A 20,673-nucleotide genomic window follows, 5' to 3' on the forward strand; every position below is an offset into this window, starting at 1 on the left:
ATGATGGCCCCCCTCACCTCAGGCTCAGAGCAATGGAACCAACTGATCATGGACTAAACCTCTGAAACCGTGAACCCAGAGAAACTTTTCCTCTTCCAAGTTGTTCTTATCAGGTATTTGGTCACAGAGATGTAAAGCTGAATAACACTCCATGTTATATAATATATAATAACTCTGCAGAAGGTATTCATCCTGTCTAACTGAAATTTTATACCCTTAACTTACATCTCCCCCCTTCTCCCTTGCACCCTCCTCCATGTCCCCTGGCAACCATCACTCTACTCTCTGGTCCTATGAATTCACATTTTTAGACTGTACATATCGGTATAAATACTAAATACTATAATTTAGTATTTGTCTTTCTGTGCCTGTCTTATTTCACTTAGCTTAAGTCCTCTAGGTTTAACCATGTGGTTACACAAGACAGTATTTCCTTCTTTGAAAGGCTGTTTCAGTATTGCTTTTGTAATTTATATTCCCACCAAGAGCATGCAAGTGTTCTTTCTTCTCCACATTCTCAACAACACTTACCTTTTGTCTTTTTGATAATAGCCATTTGTATGTTTCCTTTTGAGAAATATTCACTCAGGTCCTTTGCCCATATTTTGATTTTGTTTTTGGAGATAATCCATCATGCGGGAGTGTTTGGTGAAGCACAACCATTCAACTCCTTGACAGGAAGCTAAAAAGAAAGAGGAGGTGGTTGGGGTCTTACAATTCCCTTCAAGATCACACTCCTGATGACCTGAGGTCTTCCCACTGAGGTCCCACCTCCTAAAGGTTCTGCTACCTCCCAATAGCACCATCTTGGTGAGCAAGCCTTTCACAAAGTACCTTTGGGGTACCTTGAACATAATTTTTTTCTCACCTGCTTCTTTTTAATTTCTCTTTTTGTCCTTTCAGAATATGATTATAATGTATCCTGATGAAGACATCTTCATAGTTAATATATTTGGAGTTCTTGGATTTCATGGGCATACTTATTGAATTTATTACCCAATTTTGAGAAGGAGCTTCTTGGCCCTTCTCTTTCTCTTCTCTTCTTGAACTGAGGTTCCTTATGATGCATACACTGGTTCACTTGATGGTGTCCCATAATTACTGTAAGCTTCTTCTTCATTCTTTTTCATTCCTTTTTTTTTTTTTTTTTTTTTTTTTTTGTTCCTTTTGAGTGGGTTTTACAGACCTCCTTTGGCAGGGAAAGCCCTTCACCAGTCCCAGAAATTCTGGGAGGATTATCTAGCATGCTGCTAGAGTCCTCAGACGCTGGCCTGGTGCCTGAGTCATCTGTCAGCAGCCCTGACACCTGGGTTCACAGGATAATCTCCAGACTCTGAGTTCATTGAGAACAAACTTGTCAACTGAGACTCTGAGGAAAGTGCTGGAGCTTGGATTCACAGGGTTGTACCAGGAGCCAAGGTAAAACAGGGGTAACCTGGCAGTAGAATGCTACTTGAGTTTGAGTCAACAAGGTCTGGCTTAACATTTGAATAGTGCTGGTGCCTCATTCCATAAGGTAGACCTGGTCCTGAGTCTGTGGAACTGGCCTGGAGCTAAAGTCCAGTGAATCTGTTAGTATCTGGCTCACTGGGGAAGACTGGAGCCTAAGTCCTAGGGTCCATCTAAGCATTTTGTCCAATCTGGATCTTGATGAAGATGGTAATCTTGGCACTCTCTGGACTGAGGGACCAGCCTGATGCTTTGTTCTACTGTAATGAGCCTGGACCCTGGCTCATCTGGAGCCTAGGGCTGTAGGGATAGCCTGGAGCTTGGGTTTGTTGGATGCCAGCTAGGGGTCGGGGACTGCTGATAAAGGTCTGAAGCTTAGGGCCATGGAACCTTCCCTGAGGCCCAAAGGGGCCAATCTAGCACTGGGATAAACATGTAGGCTTTGTCTATGGGTACTGTTCTGAAGCCTGGGACTACAGGATTTGGCCTGGTGCTGGGTTTCATTAGGAAGAACTGGTGGTGGTATCCATGGCAAAATTATGTGATCAATTATTCTCCTTATTATGTGATCAATTATTCTCCTTCTCTCATGCAGAAGGTATCTCTTTCCATACTCTCAGAGGGTATCATCCTCTCCTGCAGTCAGGATGTGGAGTAAGGTGATATGTGCAATGTAAAACTGTCCTTCCTACTAACTTAATGCAGCTTTCTTATTTCTGTCCTATAATCAAATGCTATAATCTCACACCTTGGTTTTTTTTAACTCTTGTGAAGGTATTTTCATACGTAATTAGTTGTTCAAATTAAAGTTTCTGTGAGTCTATTAGTACTGGAAAATCCTATATTGCTATCTGCTGATGTCTTTCTTTCAACTTTTTTTTTTCTTTCAACTTTTAATCTTATATTTTTTTATCTCATATTTCTTAAAAACATAAAGTAGGCCTTAGTTCATACTGGAAATACATAAATAATTTTTTTAACTTAAGCGTCTTCCAAAATTGTGACTAATAATTTAGTCCTCAAGTGATTTTCTAGTCAGGTTTGAGCAGCTCAAGATAAATTACCATGTATTGTTTTTAAACTACTTGTTATACTAATGTATTAGTAAAATCCTTGCCAACTAATCTATCCAAATTACCTTCTTATTTATATTATCGCAAGTTATGTAAGAAGTACAAAGGAAACAAACAATTTCTTTTGAATTTAAAATGCATTAACTCTGCATAAGTGTATAAGCTATGGAGGGATTTAAGAATGCAGTCAGTAACCTACTACATGACTTCAGGATTACATTGTGGAATAAAGCATTTTCTTAATAAAATACATATATTCAAAGTATATAATAAAAAGAAAGGATTAGTGAACCAAGAGTCAGAATACCTGGGAATTTTACCTAAGACCACTACTACTTTTCTGCTTATAACCTTTATGGTTTCTATTACATAAATGCCAAAATCATTACCTTGAGCCATGATGTTTTACATGTGCAGCTATAGAGTTTCCTTTTTGTTCATTGAACGTGTGCTACAGTTTGGATATGGTTTGGATATGTTGGAGTGAGTTCTGCAAGTGTTTATATGTTGAATCTTGGTCCTGAGTGTGGCAGTGTTGGGAGGGAGCAAAACATTTAGAGGTGGGGGCCTAATCAGAGTCAGTTAGGTCATTGGGAGTATCATCCTCAGGAGAGATTAATACAGGATTCATGGAATTCTAATGAGAGTGATCGGTTACAAAAAGAGCAAACCTGACCTTGAATCTCTGGCTTCCTATCTTGTCATGTGATATCTTCTGCATGTACTCTGCCATCAAGATGCCATCTGCCACAAGGTCCTCACTAGAGGCTGACCCAATGGGTCACCCAGTTTTTAAAATTCAGCTTCCAAATCTGTCAGTTAAATAAAATTATTCTCTTTATGCACAATATAGCCCTGGGCATTTTGTTATAGCAACAGAAAACAGACGATGACAATCAGCTAAGCCTGTCCTACCTTAGTGTCTAGAACGTTGCCCCCATTTTTCCTTGTGAGAGGAAAGTTTTATTCCCTTCTTTTGAAGGCTTTATCTCCAGCTACGTTTTTCACATCTTTCTGTTTCCTTTAATCAGTCACAATAAACTGTGCTGATTTTTTCTTACTGGATTACTCATAGGCTGTCTTTCTCACACACCAAATTGGATGCTCTAAGAGGGCAGGGAGATGATCCTATTCACTACAATGTGCCTAAAGTCTGCCACATTCAATCTATTGAGTGTAATTCAAAATAACATTTGATTTTTATAGCAACTGCCAAACCAATAACTGAAATCAGATTTCCTGATGGCTACATCCTCTTTCCATTAGGATGTCATGCATCTTCTCTATAAGTTGAACCATATGAGTGGATCAAGGTATATGAATGAATTTGGCTCTACCTTTAAGGAATTATAACCTATTCAAAAGTACAAAATGTGTCCTATAATTGCTCTTTTAAAGTTTAAGGTAGTATAGTGTAAGAATTACATGTATATTGTCAACCACAGTTTCCATATTACTCCATGAAAGATTTGTCAGTTGGACAGATTATAATGAAAGTTATCATGGTCATATATGTGTGGCAAAGTTAATATCTTATCATTTGGGGGTGACTATAATGCATTGCATGTCAAAGGTTCTGAGACATTCACAGAGAACAGGTTTTTTTTTTTTTTCTCATTCACAAGCTTTTTGAATGTTGGAATTTTATCATATAGTGTTTACCAGTATCCCCCAAAAGTACTATTGTAAGAGATTCAATTTGAAAAAAGCAGGCTCCTTTCATCATGAGAGTGGTCACCAGAACAATGGGGAAAGGTGTCCTGGGGGGAGATCATAGTTAGAATTGAGTCTTGGCAAAAGAACAGATTTTAGTTAATCAGATAGTCAGGACAATGCCTAAATAGCAAGGAGAATAGAAAATAGATTATGACACTGTTTTCTTTAGAAATAAATTAAGAAGCATATCAATTATTCATAGTGTCATTTAGAACATTAACTTCATTTATTAAATATGTTTAAGTGGCTTTGGAATAGAAAAATAAATAAGACATGGTACTTGCTCTGAATGGGGCCCACAAAATTCACTGGAACATGTGGAAAGAATGATATGAAATTCCTCTGTCTTTAATGTAAATCGCAGGCAAGCAAACAAAAATAGCCCTTATTTTTTATTATGTTGTTTACCTTTTAGATTCAACTTTTTACTAGTATAATTTATATTTAGTAAATAATTTGTAATTTTACATATTTGAAGATATACATCATTTAACTATCAGCACAATAAAAATGAACGTTTCTATCACACCTCCAAAGTTTCTTTATGACCTTTTCATACAATCTTTCTACTGTCAATCCTAGCAACCAATGATCGGCCGTGTATCACTATAGATTAGATGTGTGTATTCTAGAGTCTCAGATAAATAGTATAACTTTGCATGTAATTATTTGTATCTGGTTTCTTTTCTCAGCAAAATTTCTTCTAGATTCATCTAGGGTTCTGCACCTTAAATTAGTAGTTCATGGCTTTTATTACTAAATAACATTTTATTACAAGTAATAAGCAAGAGTAGACTATATGGTACATATGTGTTTATCCTTATAATATGGCCAGATTGTTTTCTAGTGTTAACCAACTTTAAATTTTCTCCCAGTGTATGAGGCTTCAGGAGCTCTATCCCACTGTAAAAGTTTAGAATTATTAGTCAGGTGTTATGTGGAATTTCTGCATCTAGGGTAATTCAGATTATTTTCTATAATTTTACTTTTTGCAGTGTGTGTCTGGTTTAGTATCAGCCAGCTAAAAGAAGCAACATGAGATGCACTGCCTACCACTGTTTTCTGTAAGAGTGTGTGTGGGATTGGAATAATTTTTTAAGTGTTGGAAACAATTCACCAATGAAGACATTATGATCAAATATTTTTCTTGGGGAAAAAAATCATTTTAGAATTCAATTTTAGAAAAGGAAATAAAGCTTTTTTTAAAGGGTTCCATTACTTCTTGAGTCAGTTTTGATAAATGGTATTAAATTGTTCTTTGAAAGGTATTTGCCTATTTTATATAAATATTAATACAAAGTCACATAAAATTCACAATATTATGTTTTTATCAGCTTAACTAGATATTTGATAATTTCTTTGATGCTTTTAAAAATAACCTTTGATTTTATTTATTATTTTAGTGTTTATTTTTATTTCACTGATTTCAATCACATTTATTACTTTTTATTAATTTTGAGTTCATTTGTTTCTTTATCTGTAGTTTATTTCTGTTCTTATGTAAATACTTAAACTGATACATTTCTCTAACACTATTTTTCCTCTGTGTGCATATATATATGCTGTAGGTGGACAAAAAACTTTTATTTTATTTATTTATTTTTATGTGGTGCTGAGGATCGAACCCAGTGCCTCACATTGTGCTAGGCAAACGCTCTATCACTGGGCTCCATCCCCAGCCCCTTCCCATGCATTTTGATAAATACTACTTTGCTTAAAAATAGTTACTAATTTTCTCTGGAAAGATTGAGTCATGAATAACAGAATTCTGTTGTTGAATTTCCTAGTATTGGGGGAATTTTCAGATGTGATTTTGATTTTGTATTCTAGATAAATTCCATTTTTAACAAAATATATTGTCTGTAATTATTTATATTTGTTAGAATTTTATTTTTGACTCAGAATATGGTTTCTCTTGTTCAATGTTTATTTGCACTTGAAAAATGTATGTTCTGCAATTGTTGAATAACATTGCCATAAATATCAATTAATTTACAGTATTTAAGCTATGCCTACATGCTTACTATTATTCTGTCACTTTTTGTTGATTAGAGGATTGTTGAAATCTTCAACTATTCTACAAGTTTGTATACTTCTCCTCATAACCTAGATGAAATTGTGCAATTCCTTGAAAGACACAGTCTGCCAAAACTCATACAAGAAGAAATATAGAATCTGAAGTCTTATATAAGTAAAGAAATTGAATCAATACTTAATAATCTTCCAAAAAAAGAAAGAACTTAACAAGATAACTTCACTAGTAGACTCTCACAAACATATAAGTAAGACATTAAACAAAGATCTGGTATTTTTTGGAACGTAGAATCAGAGAAAATACTTCCTAATTCATTTTACAAAGACAGAATTACCCTAATACCAAAACCAGAGAAAGAAAAAAAAACACCACCAGAAAAGAAAATTAGACAAAATCATTATTTCTCAAAAACAAAATCTTTTTACAAGATAATAACAAATCAAATTCACAGTGAATACAAGAATTGGATACTAGGACTAAGTGGGATTAGCTCAAATTTTTAAAGATTGATTCAATATTTAAAAATCAATTAAGGTAATTAAAACAAATAAAAAATTAAAAAATCAATTAATGCAATTCATCACATCAATAGGCTAAAAAAAAATCTGGGTTCCATCCCACACACGCACACAAACACACATAAATCAAAACTCCTACATGAAAAACAGAGGAGAAAATCTAGCTATCTAGATGATCTCATGTTTGTTAGCCAGTCTTTAGATTGAACACCAAAATACATGCTCCTTTAAAGAAATATTAATAAATTGGATTTCATTAAAATCAAGATTTTCTGCTTTATTAAAGACAATGTCAAGTTCATGAGAGAAAAGTCACAGACTGGGAGAAAAAATTTTGCAAAAGACATGTGATAATGGACTAGTACTCAAAATATGAAAAGAACTCTTAAAAACTCAAAAGTAAAGACACACACAATTAAAATAAGTGGTCCAGGGACTGGGATTGTGGCTCAGTGGTAGAGCATTTGCCTAGCATGTGTGAGTCACTGGGTTTGATCCTCAGCACTGCATATAAATAAATAAATAGCCATCAACTACTAAATAAATAAATAAATAAATAAGTGGTCCAAAACCTTAACAGGCACTTGACCAAAGAAACTACAGACAGACAGCAAAGGAGTACATTAAAACATTTTGCTACACATGTGTCATTAGGTAAATTCAAGTTAAAGTGTCAAGGAAATATCATTACATACTAATTAAAATGTCAAAATCAGAACAACTAATAATGGAGCTATATTTGGTTTAAATGGATTTGTTGGGCTAACCTGGGAAATGTTACCATGTTTACTATTTTCTACAGCAAAAATATTTTCAGAGTTATGTGTCAGATAATTCAGAGGACTTAAAATTACAACCCATTTTCCGTGTTTGAGCTCTGTGCTATGGTTCCTCTGCAGTGTACATAAATGTTTTTACTATAAATAAGTTAATATCACATGCTGCGTTATGGCCAGAAGAAAAAAGATATTAGTAAAAAAAAAAAAGGAACGCTAATATACCAAAGAAATTATGATGAAGAGGTAGAGCCACAGAACTCTGATTCCTTATACAAAATAGTCAGACATTTTTGAAGAGGATGGCAAGCTTTTTACAAAGAGAAACATATTTTTGCCATACAGTCCCACAAGAATGCTTATTAGAATTTTCCCAAAGAAATTGAAAATTTATATTCATACAAAAACTAGCACAGAGGTGTTTATAGTAGCTTTAATCATAATTGCCAAAGCTGGAAGTAACCATGACATCTTTCAGTAGGTGAATATATAAGCTCTGCTACCCTCCAAACAATAGAATATTATTAGTGCTAAAAATAAATGGTCTATCAAGTTCTGAGAAATACAGAGGAAACGCAAATACATATTGCTAAGTGAAAAAATCCAGTCTCTTTGAAAAAGGAATTCACTTCATCTTCTAGTAACCTCTGCCCCTAGGGTGCTATAGCCAGAAGTCACCTTGAGATAACTGAGTTTGGACTGCCAAAGTAGTCAGAAACCCCTGCATATTCCCATATCTGAGACCCTACAAACATCTACTGCATTGGCTCCGTGGGTAGCTGACTCCTAATCCAGGCTTGATTAGGTGTTGGGGAGAGTAGTTTAACACAAACCCACTGACAATTCTACATAGTGGGAAAATGAATGTTTCAATGTGGAGGATGATGGAGATTGCTGCCTCCAAAAAACCAGGGAATCAGGGACTTTGACTTTTGAGACTAGGGGCACAAGTCATGTGTGATTTCACATGGGTTTCAGGACTGAAGGTATGGATCAGGTGATTTCCATCAACCCTTTCTCAGTGACACTAGCAAAGTCACAGAAAGAACTCTTGAGTTTCTGCTGTTCCCTTAGCCACAGAGGCATACTAGGAAGTCTTCAGTAACATCACCATGGCTCCAGTTATAGCCCTAAGTGTTCATAATCTAAGAAGGCCTGGTGTTGGCCATGTTCTGCTCTTGCTTGCTCCTATAAGCATTTCAACTCCAGCCACAACCCATTTCCACTCAATCCCTGGAGGGCTCTACAACTGAAAAAAAATGAGAAGAAGAAAAGCCGACCATTACCAGGCCTTCCCAGCTCAGGATTTAGAGGTCTGGCTCTTGGGAAGGCTTGTCCACAGTAGCAACAAAGATGAATAATACTACTTTTGCTACCACTGACATCTATATGGACCCCCTGAATCAGCTGGCCCCACACTTGTCTAATCATGCACTATTGATAAGAATGAGTATAAATGTCACAGAAGGGATTCTATGATTCCCTGCAAAACATATGGACCCACAGCAGTGTCCTAATCAGAGGACAAGTGCTTCTGACCCCGTAGCCATACTCAAGGAGCCAGTACCACAATTCCATTGCAAGGGACACAGCCATATCAACAGTACCTAAGGACCCCCATCACCTGACAGGGCCACCCCACTTCTATTATTACCACAGAGAGCATACCCCAGCCTTCTGGTGTCCACACATACCTGTCTAAACGGCTGGAGTGCTCCTATTTTACACAATGAATAGAAACAGTGGGTTTCTCTAACTCTAATATGGTACAGATTGTGCCCAAACTGACTAATTATAGCTCAGGAACTACCAGGAGATTACACTATGACACTGGAAATAAACTCAACATTGCCTAACAAATCAATACCCCAAAACATATCTTCAGGAGAAAGCCACTTACTAAGAAAGTCAACCCACACAAGTAGTAAGATATCCATTTCACCAAATATGCAAACATGAATGAAGGAATACAAGAGATGTGAAAAAAAAAGGAAATCTGACACCTCTGAATTATCAAAACTCTCTAAGTAATAGATTCCAAAAATATTGAAGTGGATGAAACAACTAATAAAGAATTCAAAAAATGGACTTTAAAAAGCTCAATAAATTCCAAAAGAATGCGATAAATGGTTAAATAAAACTAGAAAGACAATTCAGGATATGAATGAGAAATTTAACAAAGATATTTTGAAAAAGAACCAATTCAAGAATCTTGGAAATGAAGAGCCCAATGAATCAGATTAAAAAATTTGAAAGCCTTGACAACAGACTAGACAAAGTAAAGCAAAAAATATCAGGACTTGAAGACAGATATTTCAAAATATCACAATTAGACAGAAATAAGGGAAAAAATAAGAATGAAAAGAACATGCCATGTATTTGGAACATCATTAAAAAAATCAAATGTTCATATTATTGGCATACCTAAAAGGGGAAAAATAAAGGTTAAGGGCCTAGAGAACCTATTCAATGGAATAATAGCAGAAAACTTCCCTAATCTTGGAAAAGACAAGGACATTCAGATACAGAAAGTCAATGGAACCTAATATAGAAAAAAGAAAAAAAATCCTCACCACTACATATTATAGTCAAAATGTCAAATCTACAGGACAAAGGAATTTTTTAAAATATGCAAAAGAAAAACTGCCAAATCATATTTAAGAGCAACCCTATTAAATCAATGCCAGAGTTCTCAGAAGAAACCCCCAAACTAAGAGGGCATGAAATAATGTATTTCGAGTCTTGAAAGAAAATTGCCAACCAAAATATTATACCCAACAAGTTCTACCCTACTGAACCAAAGAAGAAATAAAGTCCTTCCTAGGTAAGTAAAAGCAAAGGAAATTTAAGACTGCCAGACCAGCACTAGAAAAGATGCTTTTAATGCAGCCCTATACTGAGAAGTAGAAGAAAAATAACCACCATCATGAAAATATGTAAATATAAAAATCGCAATATAAGAGTAGATACACACATGAGAAGTAAAAAAAGAATTAAACATTATTAATAGGTTAAACCATCCAAGTTCAAAGACAAATGAGAGAGTAAAATGAAAAAAGAACATTAAAAAAAAAGAAGATCAACAAAATTATAGGTATGAGTCCATACCTTTTGTCAATAACTCTGAATGTAAATGGTATTTAAAATATTCAACAATGCACTGCTTATAAGCAACTGATTACAGACACAGACCGAAAGTAAAATTATGAAAAATGCATTCCAATCAATGGAATGGAAAACCAACCAGAATAGCTACATTTATGCCTGATAGTATGTTGACTTTAAGGCAAAAAATAATATGAAGAAGACAAGAATACATCATATGATGATCAAGGAATCAATTCATCAAGAAGAAATAACAATTATAAGTCAACATGGACCTAATATTGGAGTACCCAATTTTACAAACCAACACTACTACCTAAAGGGATAGGTTCTGATACAATAAAATTGGGCAGATTCAATACCCCACATCTCACCATGGATAGAATCTTCCAGAGAAAGAAATCAACAAAGAAACATCAGAGTTAAACTACACTACATCTACAAGAACATTTGTCCAAAGCTATATAATACACATTCTTTTCATTAGCACATGGAACCTTCTTTAGAATGGACCATGTATTAACCCACAAATCAAGCCTTAACAAATTTTAAAAAATTATAAACATCCTGTATCTTTTCTGATCACAGTGGATTGAAACTAGAAATCAACAGCAAGAGACTTTAGAAAGTTATACCAATATGTGGAGACTGATCAACACCATTTTGAATGAACAGTGGGTCATTGAGGAAATTGTAATGGAAGTTATAAAGATCCCTTGAAGCAAATGAAAATGGAAAGAAAACATTCCAAAACCTGTGAAATGCAGAGAAAAACAGTATTAAGAGAAAGCTTATAGCAATGAATGCTTATATTTAAAGAAAGAAAGAAAAAAGACAAAGTTCTCAATAAAAAAAATCTAGTGATGCATTTTAAGGTCTTAGAAAATCAGAATAAAGTTGTAAAGGAAACAAAATCAAACTAGTAATGGAAGGAAATAATAAAGATCAGAGCAGAATAAGAAGAGTCTAAAAATGGATACAAAGGAAAAATGAAATAAAGAGTTTCTTTTTTGGAAAAATAAGCAAAACTGACAGATCTTTAGAAAGAGAGAGAGAAAGAGAGAGGACTCAAATAGATAAAATTAGAGAAGAAAAAGGAAACACTACTACTAATACCACAGAAATTCAAAGGATCACTTGGAATTATTTTGAAAATTTTATGTAACAAAATGGAAAATTTGGAGAAACTTGATAAATTTCTGGGTACATGTGACCTAGCACAATTGAATTAAGAGGATTTAAACAAAACCTGAATCAACAAGTAAAAGTAATGAGATTGAATCAGCAACAAAATGTCTCCCAATACAGAAAAGCCCAGGACTAGATGGTGTCACTGCTAAATTTTACCAAACATTTAAAGAAGAACTAACACCAATATTTCCTAAACTATCCCATAGAATTGAAAGGGGAATGGTAGGCATTCCAAACTTATTCCATGAGGTTAGTAATACCCTGTTACCAAAACCTGATACAGAGATAACAACAACAAAAAATAAGACTATAGACTAATATCCTTGATGAACATATTTGCAGAAATCCTGAAAAATAAAATGCAAGCAAATCAAACTCAACAGCACATCAAAAAAGGCCATGCAATATGATCAAGTTGATTTCATTTCAGGGATTCAAGGATAAGTCAATTTGTGGGAAATGAATGCATACAGTACATGACGAAAAAACAAAGGATAAAAATCATATGATCATTTCAACAGAAGCAGAGAAGTGATCTGATAAATTTAAATTAGGTGTAGAAAAACCATACTTCCATATACCGAAAGCTATATTGCAAACCCATAGCCAACATCATGCTGAAAGGGGCAAAACTGAAAGCATTTCCTTTAAGATTAAGAATAACATAAGAGTGTGCATTCTCATGTCTCCTATTCAAAATAATGCTAGAAATTTTAGCTGGAGCAATTAGGCAGGAAAACAAAATAAAATGCATCCAAATAGCAAAGGAAGAAGTCAAAGTATCCCTGTTTGTAAATGATATGATTCTATACACACATACATACACACACAGACACACATACACAAAGATTTAACCAAAAGACTGTTAGAACTAATAAATGAATTCAGTAAAGTGACAGGATAGAAAATAAATATGCAAAGTGAGTAGTTTTTCTACATGCCAATAATGCATTTACTGAGAAAGAAATAATAAAAACAATCCTATTCACAATAGCCACAAAAATAAAAATAAAATAAACAGGAATAAACTTAAGCAAGAGAGTGAAAAAACATCTATAGTAAATATTACAAAACACTGAAGAAAGAAATTTAAAGATACTAACCAGTGGAAAGACCTCCTGCGTTCATAGATTGGGAAAATTAATATCTTTAAATTGGTCATACTACCAAAAGCAATCTATGGATTAAATGAAATCCCTATGAAAATACCAATGACATTCTTCACAGAATTAGGAAAAATCCTAAAATCCTTAGGAAGCACAAAAGACTCCAAACAGTCAAAGGAATCTTGAGCAAAAAGAGTAAAGCCAGAGGCATCACAATACCTGATTTCTAGACATACTACAGAGCCATAGTAACAAAATCAGCGTGGTATTGGCATAAAAATGAACACACAGACTGAAGGAACAGAATAGAGAACCCAGAAATAAATCCACAAAACTCCTTCCAACTGATTCTCGACAAAGCTGTCAAAAACATTCCACTGGACAAAAGACAACCTCTTAAATAAATGGTGCTGGATATCCACATACAGAAGATGGAAACAACCTCCTATCTCTCATCCTGTACAAAATGCAACTAAAAATGGATCAAGGACTTAATGTAAGACCTTAAACTACTTAATAAAAACATAGGGGAAATGCTTCAAGACATTGGCACAAGTAATAATTTTTTTAGACTGGATTTCTAAAGTAGAGGAAACAAAAGCAACAATCGGAGATGAACCTCAGTGGTAGAATGGTTGCCTAGCATGTAAGAGAGGCCCTGAGATCAATTCCTAGTACTAAAACAAACAAACAAAAATATTAAAATGAGCAAATGATCTGAATAGATTCTTCTCAAAAGAAGTAAGATGGATAGCCAGTTAATCTGTGAAAAGTGTTCAATATCATAGGTAATTAAGGAAACAAATCAAAACTACAGTGAGGTACCCTCTCACTCCAATTGGAATGTTTTTATATCAGCAAGGATGTGAGGTAAAAAAATAAATAAATAAAAACCCTTGTTGGTGAGAATTTAAATTAGTGCAATACTTTGGAAGTCGCATGTAGATTCCTCAAAAAAAACTAAAAATAGATAAATCAGCTATTCCATACCTGGGTATATACCTGAAGGAAAGGAAGTCAGCCTACAAAAGAGACACCTGCATGATCATATTTATTGTGCTTTACTTGCTATAGCTAAGGAATCAGCCTAGGTGCCTGTCAATGAACAAAATTCATTGTTCATAAATGAACATACAAATAAAAATTATATAAATACTTATATACACACACACACACATATATATAATGGTGTATTATTTAGCCATAAAGAAGAATGAAATCCTATCATTTGCAACCAAATAGAAGGAACTGGAGGACATATCAAGAAAATAAGACAGGGGCTAGGGTTATGGCTCAGTGGTAGAGCACTTGGGTTTGATCCTCAGCACCACATATAAATAAATAAAGGTTCATTAACAGCTAATAACAAATTTTTAAAAAAGAAAATAAGTCAGATACAGAAAGACAAGTATCATGAAAGACACACTCTTTCACTATGTGGAAACTGAAAATAAAAATTACCTGAAAGAAGTGGAGGATTACTTTGAAATGGGAAGACTGCCTGTAAAAGGTTAGGAATGAGCATAGAAAAGGGTGGATTGACATGATCAGTGCATGACATATGCATACATGGAAATGTCACAAGGAAGCCCACAATGAATATGTGCTAATAATAATAATTAATAGAAAGGAAAAAATGCCAATATAAAAAAGCTACATAGTATGTGATTTAAGCTACATTACATTTTTCAAAAGACAAAATTGTGGAGATAATAAGAAGAGCAGTGATTGCCAGGAATTGCTGTGAGGAGAGGAATGAGTAAGCAGAAGAAAAAATAATTTTTATAGCAGTGAAAATACTCTGCATGATATTATAATGGTAAATATATGCTATTCTACATTTGTTTCAACCCATAGAGTGTGTATTACCAAAGGCAAATGTCAAACTACAGCTTTAAGTGCTTATGATGTGTTAATGCAGATTCACCAATTTGGAAAAATGTTCCATTCTGGTGGAGTATGGTAATAATGGGAAGACTATGCATGTGTAGAGACAGAGGGTACATGTTAGCTTTCAATTGCTGTAATAAATACCTGAGATAAATCAACTTCAAAAAGAAGAAATGCTTTCGTTCACAGTTTCAGAGGTTCCAGTCCTGTTGGTTCTCTTGCTTTGGGTCTGTGACAAGGCAGCATATCATGGTGGGAGCATTTGGCTGAGGAGCCTGCACACCTCAGGGTGACTGGGAAGCAAAAATGAGAGGAAAGGGTCAGGTTCCCAGTATCCTCTCTAGAAGACCAGGTTTGTAACTTCCTCCAACAAGGCCCCACCTCTTAAAGATTCTACCAGTTCCCAATAGTGCCATTGACTGGGGACCGTACATGCTTTACACATGCTCCTTTGGGTGACACTTCAGTTCCAAACTGTAGTAGTGTGTATGGAAAATCTCCATACCTTCCCTCAATTTCACTGTGATCCTAAAACTACACTTAGAAAATTTTTAAGGTAAGTCGTACATTCCTAAATAATCAATACAGCAGGGGGAAAAATCATGAGAAAAATTAGCTAATACTTTCAGATGAGTCAAAATAAATACACAGTTTAACAAAATTTTAGGATGTAGCTAAGGGTAGTGATAGATGGAAATTTATCAGTGCCTGTAGTAAAAAAGAAAAAGAGATTCTAAACCAATAACCTAACACCTCACCTTAAAATGGTGGAGAAACAAAAACACCAAACCCAAAGCAAGTAAAAAAGAAGACAGTAATAAACGTTAGTGTATAGATTAATGAAATAGAGAATAGGAAAACAACAGAGAAAACCAATGAAAGCAAAAGTTGTTTCTTTGAAATGATCAATAAAATTGACAAACTCCTAGCTAGGCAGATGAAGGAAAATAGAGGGAAGAGTTAAATTACTAAAACCAAGAATGAAAGATAGATCCTGCTTTCTGACCCCACAGAAATAAATAGAATAAGGGAGTGTTATGAACAACTTTATAAGGACAAATTTAGATGAAATAGATAAATTCCTAGAATAATATGAATTACTGAAATTGACTTCTGAAGAAATAGAAAATCTGATTAGACCTATAATAAGTAAAGAGATTGAATTACTTGCTTTTAAATTTCCCATAAGAAAAGTCCTAGGTGAGATACTTCAATGGTGAAAGACAATACACTTTTAAAGAAAAACTAATATAAATTATTCATTATTTTTCCCAAAAAATAGAAGAGGAGGGGACACTTCACATTCATACCTTGAGGACAGTATTACCTTGATACCAAAAACCAAAATATTGCAAGAAAGAAATTATAGACTAATATCTCTTATGAGTATAGATGTGTAAATCCTCAACGAAATACTAACAAATCAAATCCAACAACATATAGAAGTATTATGCTGTAGACTCAAGTGAGATTTATGTCAGAAATATAGATTAATAGGGTATCTAAAAATTAATTAATATAATAAAGCACATGAGTAAAGGGCAAAAACCCCATGATCCTCTCAATAAAGAGGGGAAAAAATTTAAAAATTTAATATTGTTTCACGATAAAATCATCCAACAAATTTGAAATAGAATGGAACTTCCTCAACCCAGTAAATGGAGTTTATTAACAGAAAACATAGATGACATTATTAATACTTATTTGTAATTGTGAAATAGCAAAAGTTTTCCTTCTAAGACCAGGAATAAAACAAGGGTGTCAGCTCATTCAGACTATATGTTTATTCAGCATGTATACTGAAGGTTCCAGCCAAAGCAATAAGGTAAGAACATAAAATAAAAGGCATCCAGTTTGGGAAGGAAGAAATGTTTATTTTTTGTACATAGCATTACATTCTCTAGAGAAATCTCTAATCACATTGCACCCAATAAATATGTACAATTAAATAATTAAATAAGAAATAAATAGAAAGATTTTTAAAATGAAAATCCTGAGAATTACAATTTAAAATCCTATTAAAACTGACAAAGGAATTCAACATAGTTGCAGAATACCAGATTGACACATTAAAATAAATTGAATTTCCATATACTATCAATGAACAATCCTGACATGAGATTGCAAATCAATTCCATTTACAAGAGCATCAAAAATAATAAGACACATAGGAACAAATTTAACAAAAAAAAGTACAAATAAGTATACTGAAAACTATGAAATGTTGAAATGAATTGAAGGTCTAAATAAAAGGAAAAACATGCTCATAATTCAGAAGATGTTGTTCAAATGATAATATTCCCCTGGTTCATCTATGTTTCACCTCAATACCTCTATATCCAAAGAGCAAGAAGCAGCACAATGTATATTGTTCTGTATGCATTATTTATATTTTTATAAAGCCTGGACTTTGTATGAGCAGACAGGGGTAGGAGTGGATGTTCAAGGGTCCTGTTCCAGCAGGCTGTGTTCATAGAATCAGGCCAGAATCACTTAACTTAAAACCTGACAAATAAGCTCTGTGTGGAGGAACTCTTGATAGGTCCTGATAGGTCCTTCCCATTGCTTTGAATTTCCAGATAATATGACTAAGAATGATTGAAACAGGATCAAGTGAAGTGGAGAGAAGGCAAGCTGATTTAATTACAGTGGTGGCATTTGAATGTCTTTAGTACTATCTGTGTGCCTTCTTTAGCTAGGAATCTCCATCTCCCCAGACTGCCTTCTCCTGACACCATGACTGCTTGTTCAAAGGCAGAGCAGAGCTAGTGGAAGAGATAGACTTTATCTAAGGATGATCCTGCTAACTCAAAAAAGCAGAAAAGGTGAAGAGGTATCCGAAGGAGTTTCTGCTGGTTCTTCACTTCAATTTAGGTACCAGGGAACAGGAGGCAGGAAGGGTGACAATAAATTAATTATTCTTTGGCCTTGATCTACATTTAGATTAGTCTGAGTTTGAGGTTCTCATCATAAAATGGAAAAGCTTTTGTTGAAAAAGTTCTACAAGAAAGTGGGAAAGGACTTTGTGGAGTCCTTTCCATCTTTCCATGGGGAATCCAGGGGCTCCATGCCTGTTCGGTTCTTCTTTGTCTGTCCTTCCACTCTGCTCGTCTTTCTAAACTGAATGAATTGTAAACTCTCACTGCTTAATTGCTTTCAGAGATGGACCCCTGCATAGGTGGGAATGGATGTGCTCACATGTGTCATAGTGAGAATGGAGTGGCCAGGTGTGCCTGCCACCCAGGGTACCAGCTGTCTGAAGACAAAAAGGCCTGTGCAGGTAGGAAGCTGAACTGATGGCTTAATTGTGTAATTGTTTGAAATTTTGTGGTAGTTCAGTTTTGAATAGGCAGAACAGCTAGGTGCAGAGGTGTTTTCATTTCTGTGTAAAAAGGAACATTTAAATTCCTATTTGATCACTCTGAAAGGTATTTTTATAATGCTATAAAACTAAGTGAAATTCTTAGTTACAATTAAAAAAAAAAGACCTTGTGTAGCTTCAGAATTAATGCTTTTTGTTTTCTGTTTTTTTATTCTGAAGTGACTTCTAAAATTAATATTTCAAAACCTTCCATAACCGCACAGGGAGATTTTTATTACAGACTACGGAAGGTGGGGATAACCTTTGAAAAGCAAGTGTGTGCAAATGAATGTTCTCAGAAGGTAGGAATAATTAAAATAAAAAAGAAAGGAACTCTGTAAATACAAGGTTACACATTTCTGTTTCTCAGAAATAGCAAAACAGTCATACTTCAATTCAAAGATGAAAGGGATAAATTATTCCATGACCAGGACAGATGAAGGAAATCATTCCTGTGGGACATTCTTTGTTTTTATAACTTCTGAATAATCACAGAATCCTTCTTTTTTATCATGACATTTTCATGTAATGAGAAATAGCTTATTTTGACTAATTATAAAAATACAGAAATGTTTCCTGACTTATGGAACTGATAAACATTTTAAGAAATTGAAAATAATTAGACAAAAAAATCAGTGTTAAGTTTGTTTTATTCCTTTAAGCCAAAACTAAGATAAAATATTTTTATGGATTCTCTTGGCCTACTATGCTAAGGAGAACATATTTTGCTTTAGGCCTCTCTTTCCACCTATCTGCACTTGGAACAGAATAAGGTCTTATTAAATAGTTGAAAATTGACAAATATGAATAGGCAGACAGATGAATTCATATAAATACACATTCATACATACATACATACATATGTAAGGTATGTAGGATATGTATATGTAGGATACATCTATCCCTACTATCTTTTTCAAACTTTTAAAATCTGATACATTGATTTCATAAAATCTATCCCTAAAACTACTGCCTGTTGAGAGTTTTATAAACCTATTAGAAGAATGAGTATTTCTCTTCTGAGCCCTGGCTTGAGACACGCATGACAGTAGAAAGAGGAAATCCTAGTCAAAAAAATTATGATGAGACTTGACATTTTAAAAGGAAGGAGCAAAGATTATCTGGGCCTCAAAACTGAAGTCACATGAACAGAATTGATGGTCAACACCAGGAGAGAGAGAGGGGACCAGTTTTCACCTGTCCTGCCTTGTAACATTCCCTTGACAACACACACTATGAATTGCTACATATAAAGGCCCCAAACCTGCCTTTCCAGTGGCTACACATATTGTCTAATTTAAATCAGAGTGGTGCTGTTTTTGATTAACAGTGTGATATATATTCCTGAAGACAAATTTTGATAACTTTTATTTGTATTGTGATCTGTTTTTTTTTTTTTTTTCTGTTTTTCCAATTAATAGTTAACTGTAGGTTCTAATACATAGATGTGCTTATGAGCATAACACCAACAGTAGGAGTAATGTCAGGAGCAGTTGGTTTATTTACAAATGCCCTCTTCACACTAAGAATAGGGAGCCCATGTGGCATTTGTCCCTTCATTGAATGCCAGGGGATAAATGGCAATTCATTTTTATAGTTTACAAAGAGGTCTTAATTAGAACTGCTAAGACATGGCTGGTGTGTCTCTCTCTACAGATATAAATGAGTGCACCAAAGGGCTTGCTCACTGTGGTCATCGCTGTGTGAACTCAGTGGGGTCTTTCACCTGCGCCTGCCATCCTGGCTTTGAGCTGGGAGCTGATGGACAGCAATGTTACAGTAAGTGGCCACCATTGCTGCAGAGGAAATGGGTATGTTTGACTGGTATTAAATAAATGCAATAAACAGAAGAACAACACTGCATATCTTGCCAAAGAAAAATCTTCAGAAAATTTCCTCCTGGGGTGGGATGGGGGTGAGGGATGAGAAGTCCAACCCCCTTCATTTTACAGGTAAAGAAATAGGGGCTTATGGGGCTGGGGATGTAGCTCAGTTGGTAGAGTGCTTGCCTTGCAAGCACAAGGCCCTGGATTTAATCCCCAGCACCGCAAAAACAAAACAAAAGAAAAAGGAACAGGGGCTCAGAGTCAGAAGAAAATGGTTGGCAAAATGATCTGCCATGGGACTGGCAAGGACTAAGCCTCAGGCATCCTGATGCAGGACTCTTGGGCTCATGGATCTTCTTTGTGAAGCATCTGCCTTCCTTTATCAGTGCTGCCATGTGGCATTTATCAATCACTACAAAACTGAAAGAAAAGGAACTAGAAGAAGTGAAATAACACTCTGTTGAAGGAGAAATTCTAGGTTGCAATATCATGCCCAACTCAGTGGGTGCCCAGATGCCTCACTTGTGCCCTGGCCCTTCTGCTTCTTCCCCCATTGTCACTCAGCTTGCCTCTTTAAGAAGCTCATCCTATCTTTCCCTTCTCTGTCTCATGCATCCCTCTACTTCT

At 34.8% G+C, this 20,673-nt stretch overlaps 1 protein-coding gene across 1 annotated transcript in view; it reads left to right on the plus strand.

Moving 5' to 3' along the window:
- LOC124993589 (EGF-like and EMI domain-containing protein 1) overlaps window positions 1–20,673 on the plus strand; it is a 623,779-nt gene that overhangs the window by 506,720 nt on the left and 96,386 nt on the right. Inside the window, 2 exon segments of the mRNA XM_047565459.1 lie at window positions 18,020–18,139; window positions 19,877–19,999. Coding sequence (XP_047421415.1) covers window positions 18,020–18,139; window positions 19,877–19,999 — 243 coding nt within the window.

Source organism: Sciurus carolinensis, chromosome 9 (assembly GCF_902686445.1).
Source record: "Sciurus carolinensis chromosome 9, mSciCar1.2, whole genome shotgun sequence".
Taxonomy (NCBI): Eukaryota; Metazoa; Chordata; class Mammalia; order Rodentia; family Sciuridae; genus Sciurus; species Sciurus carolinensis.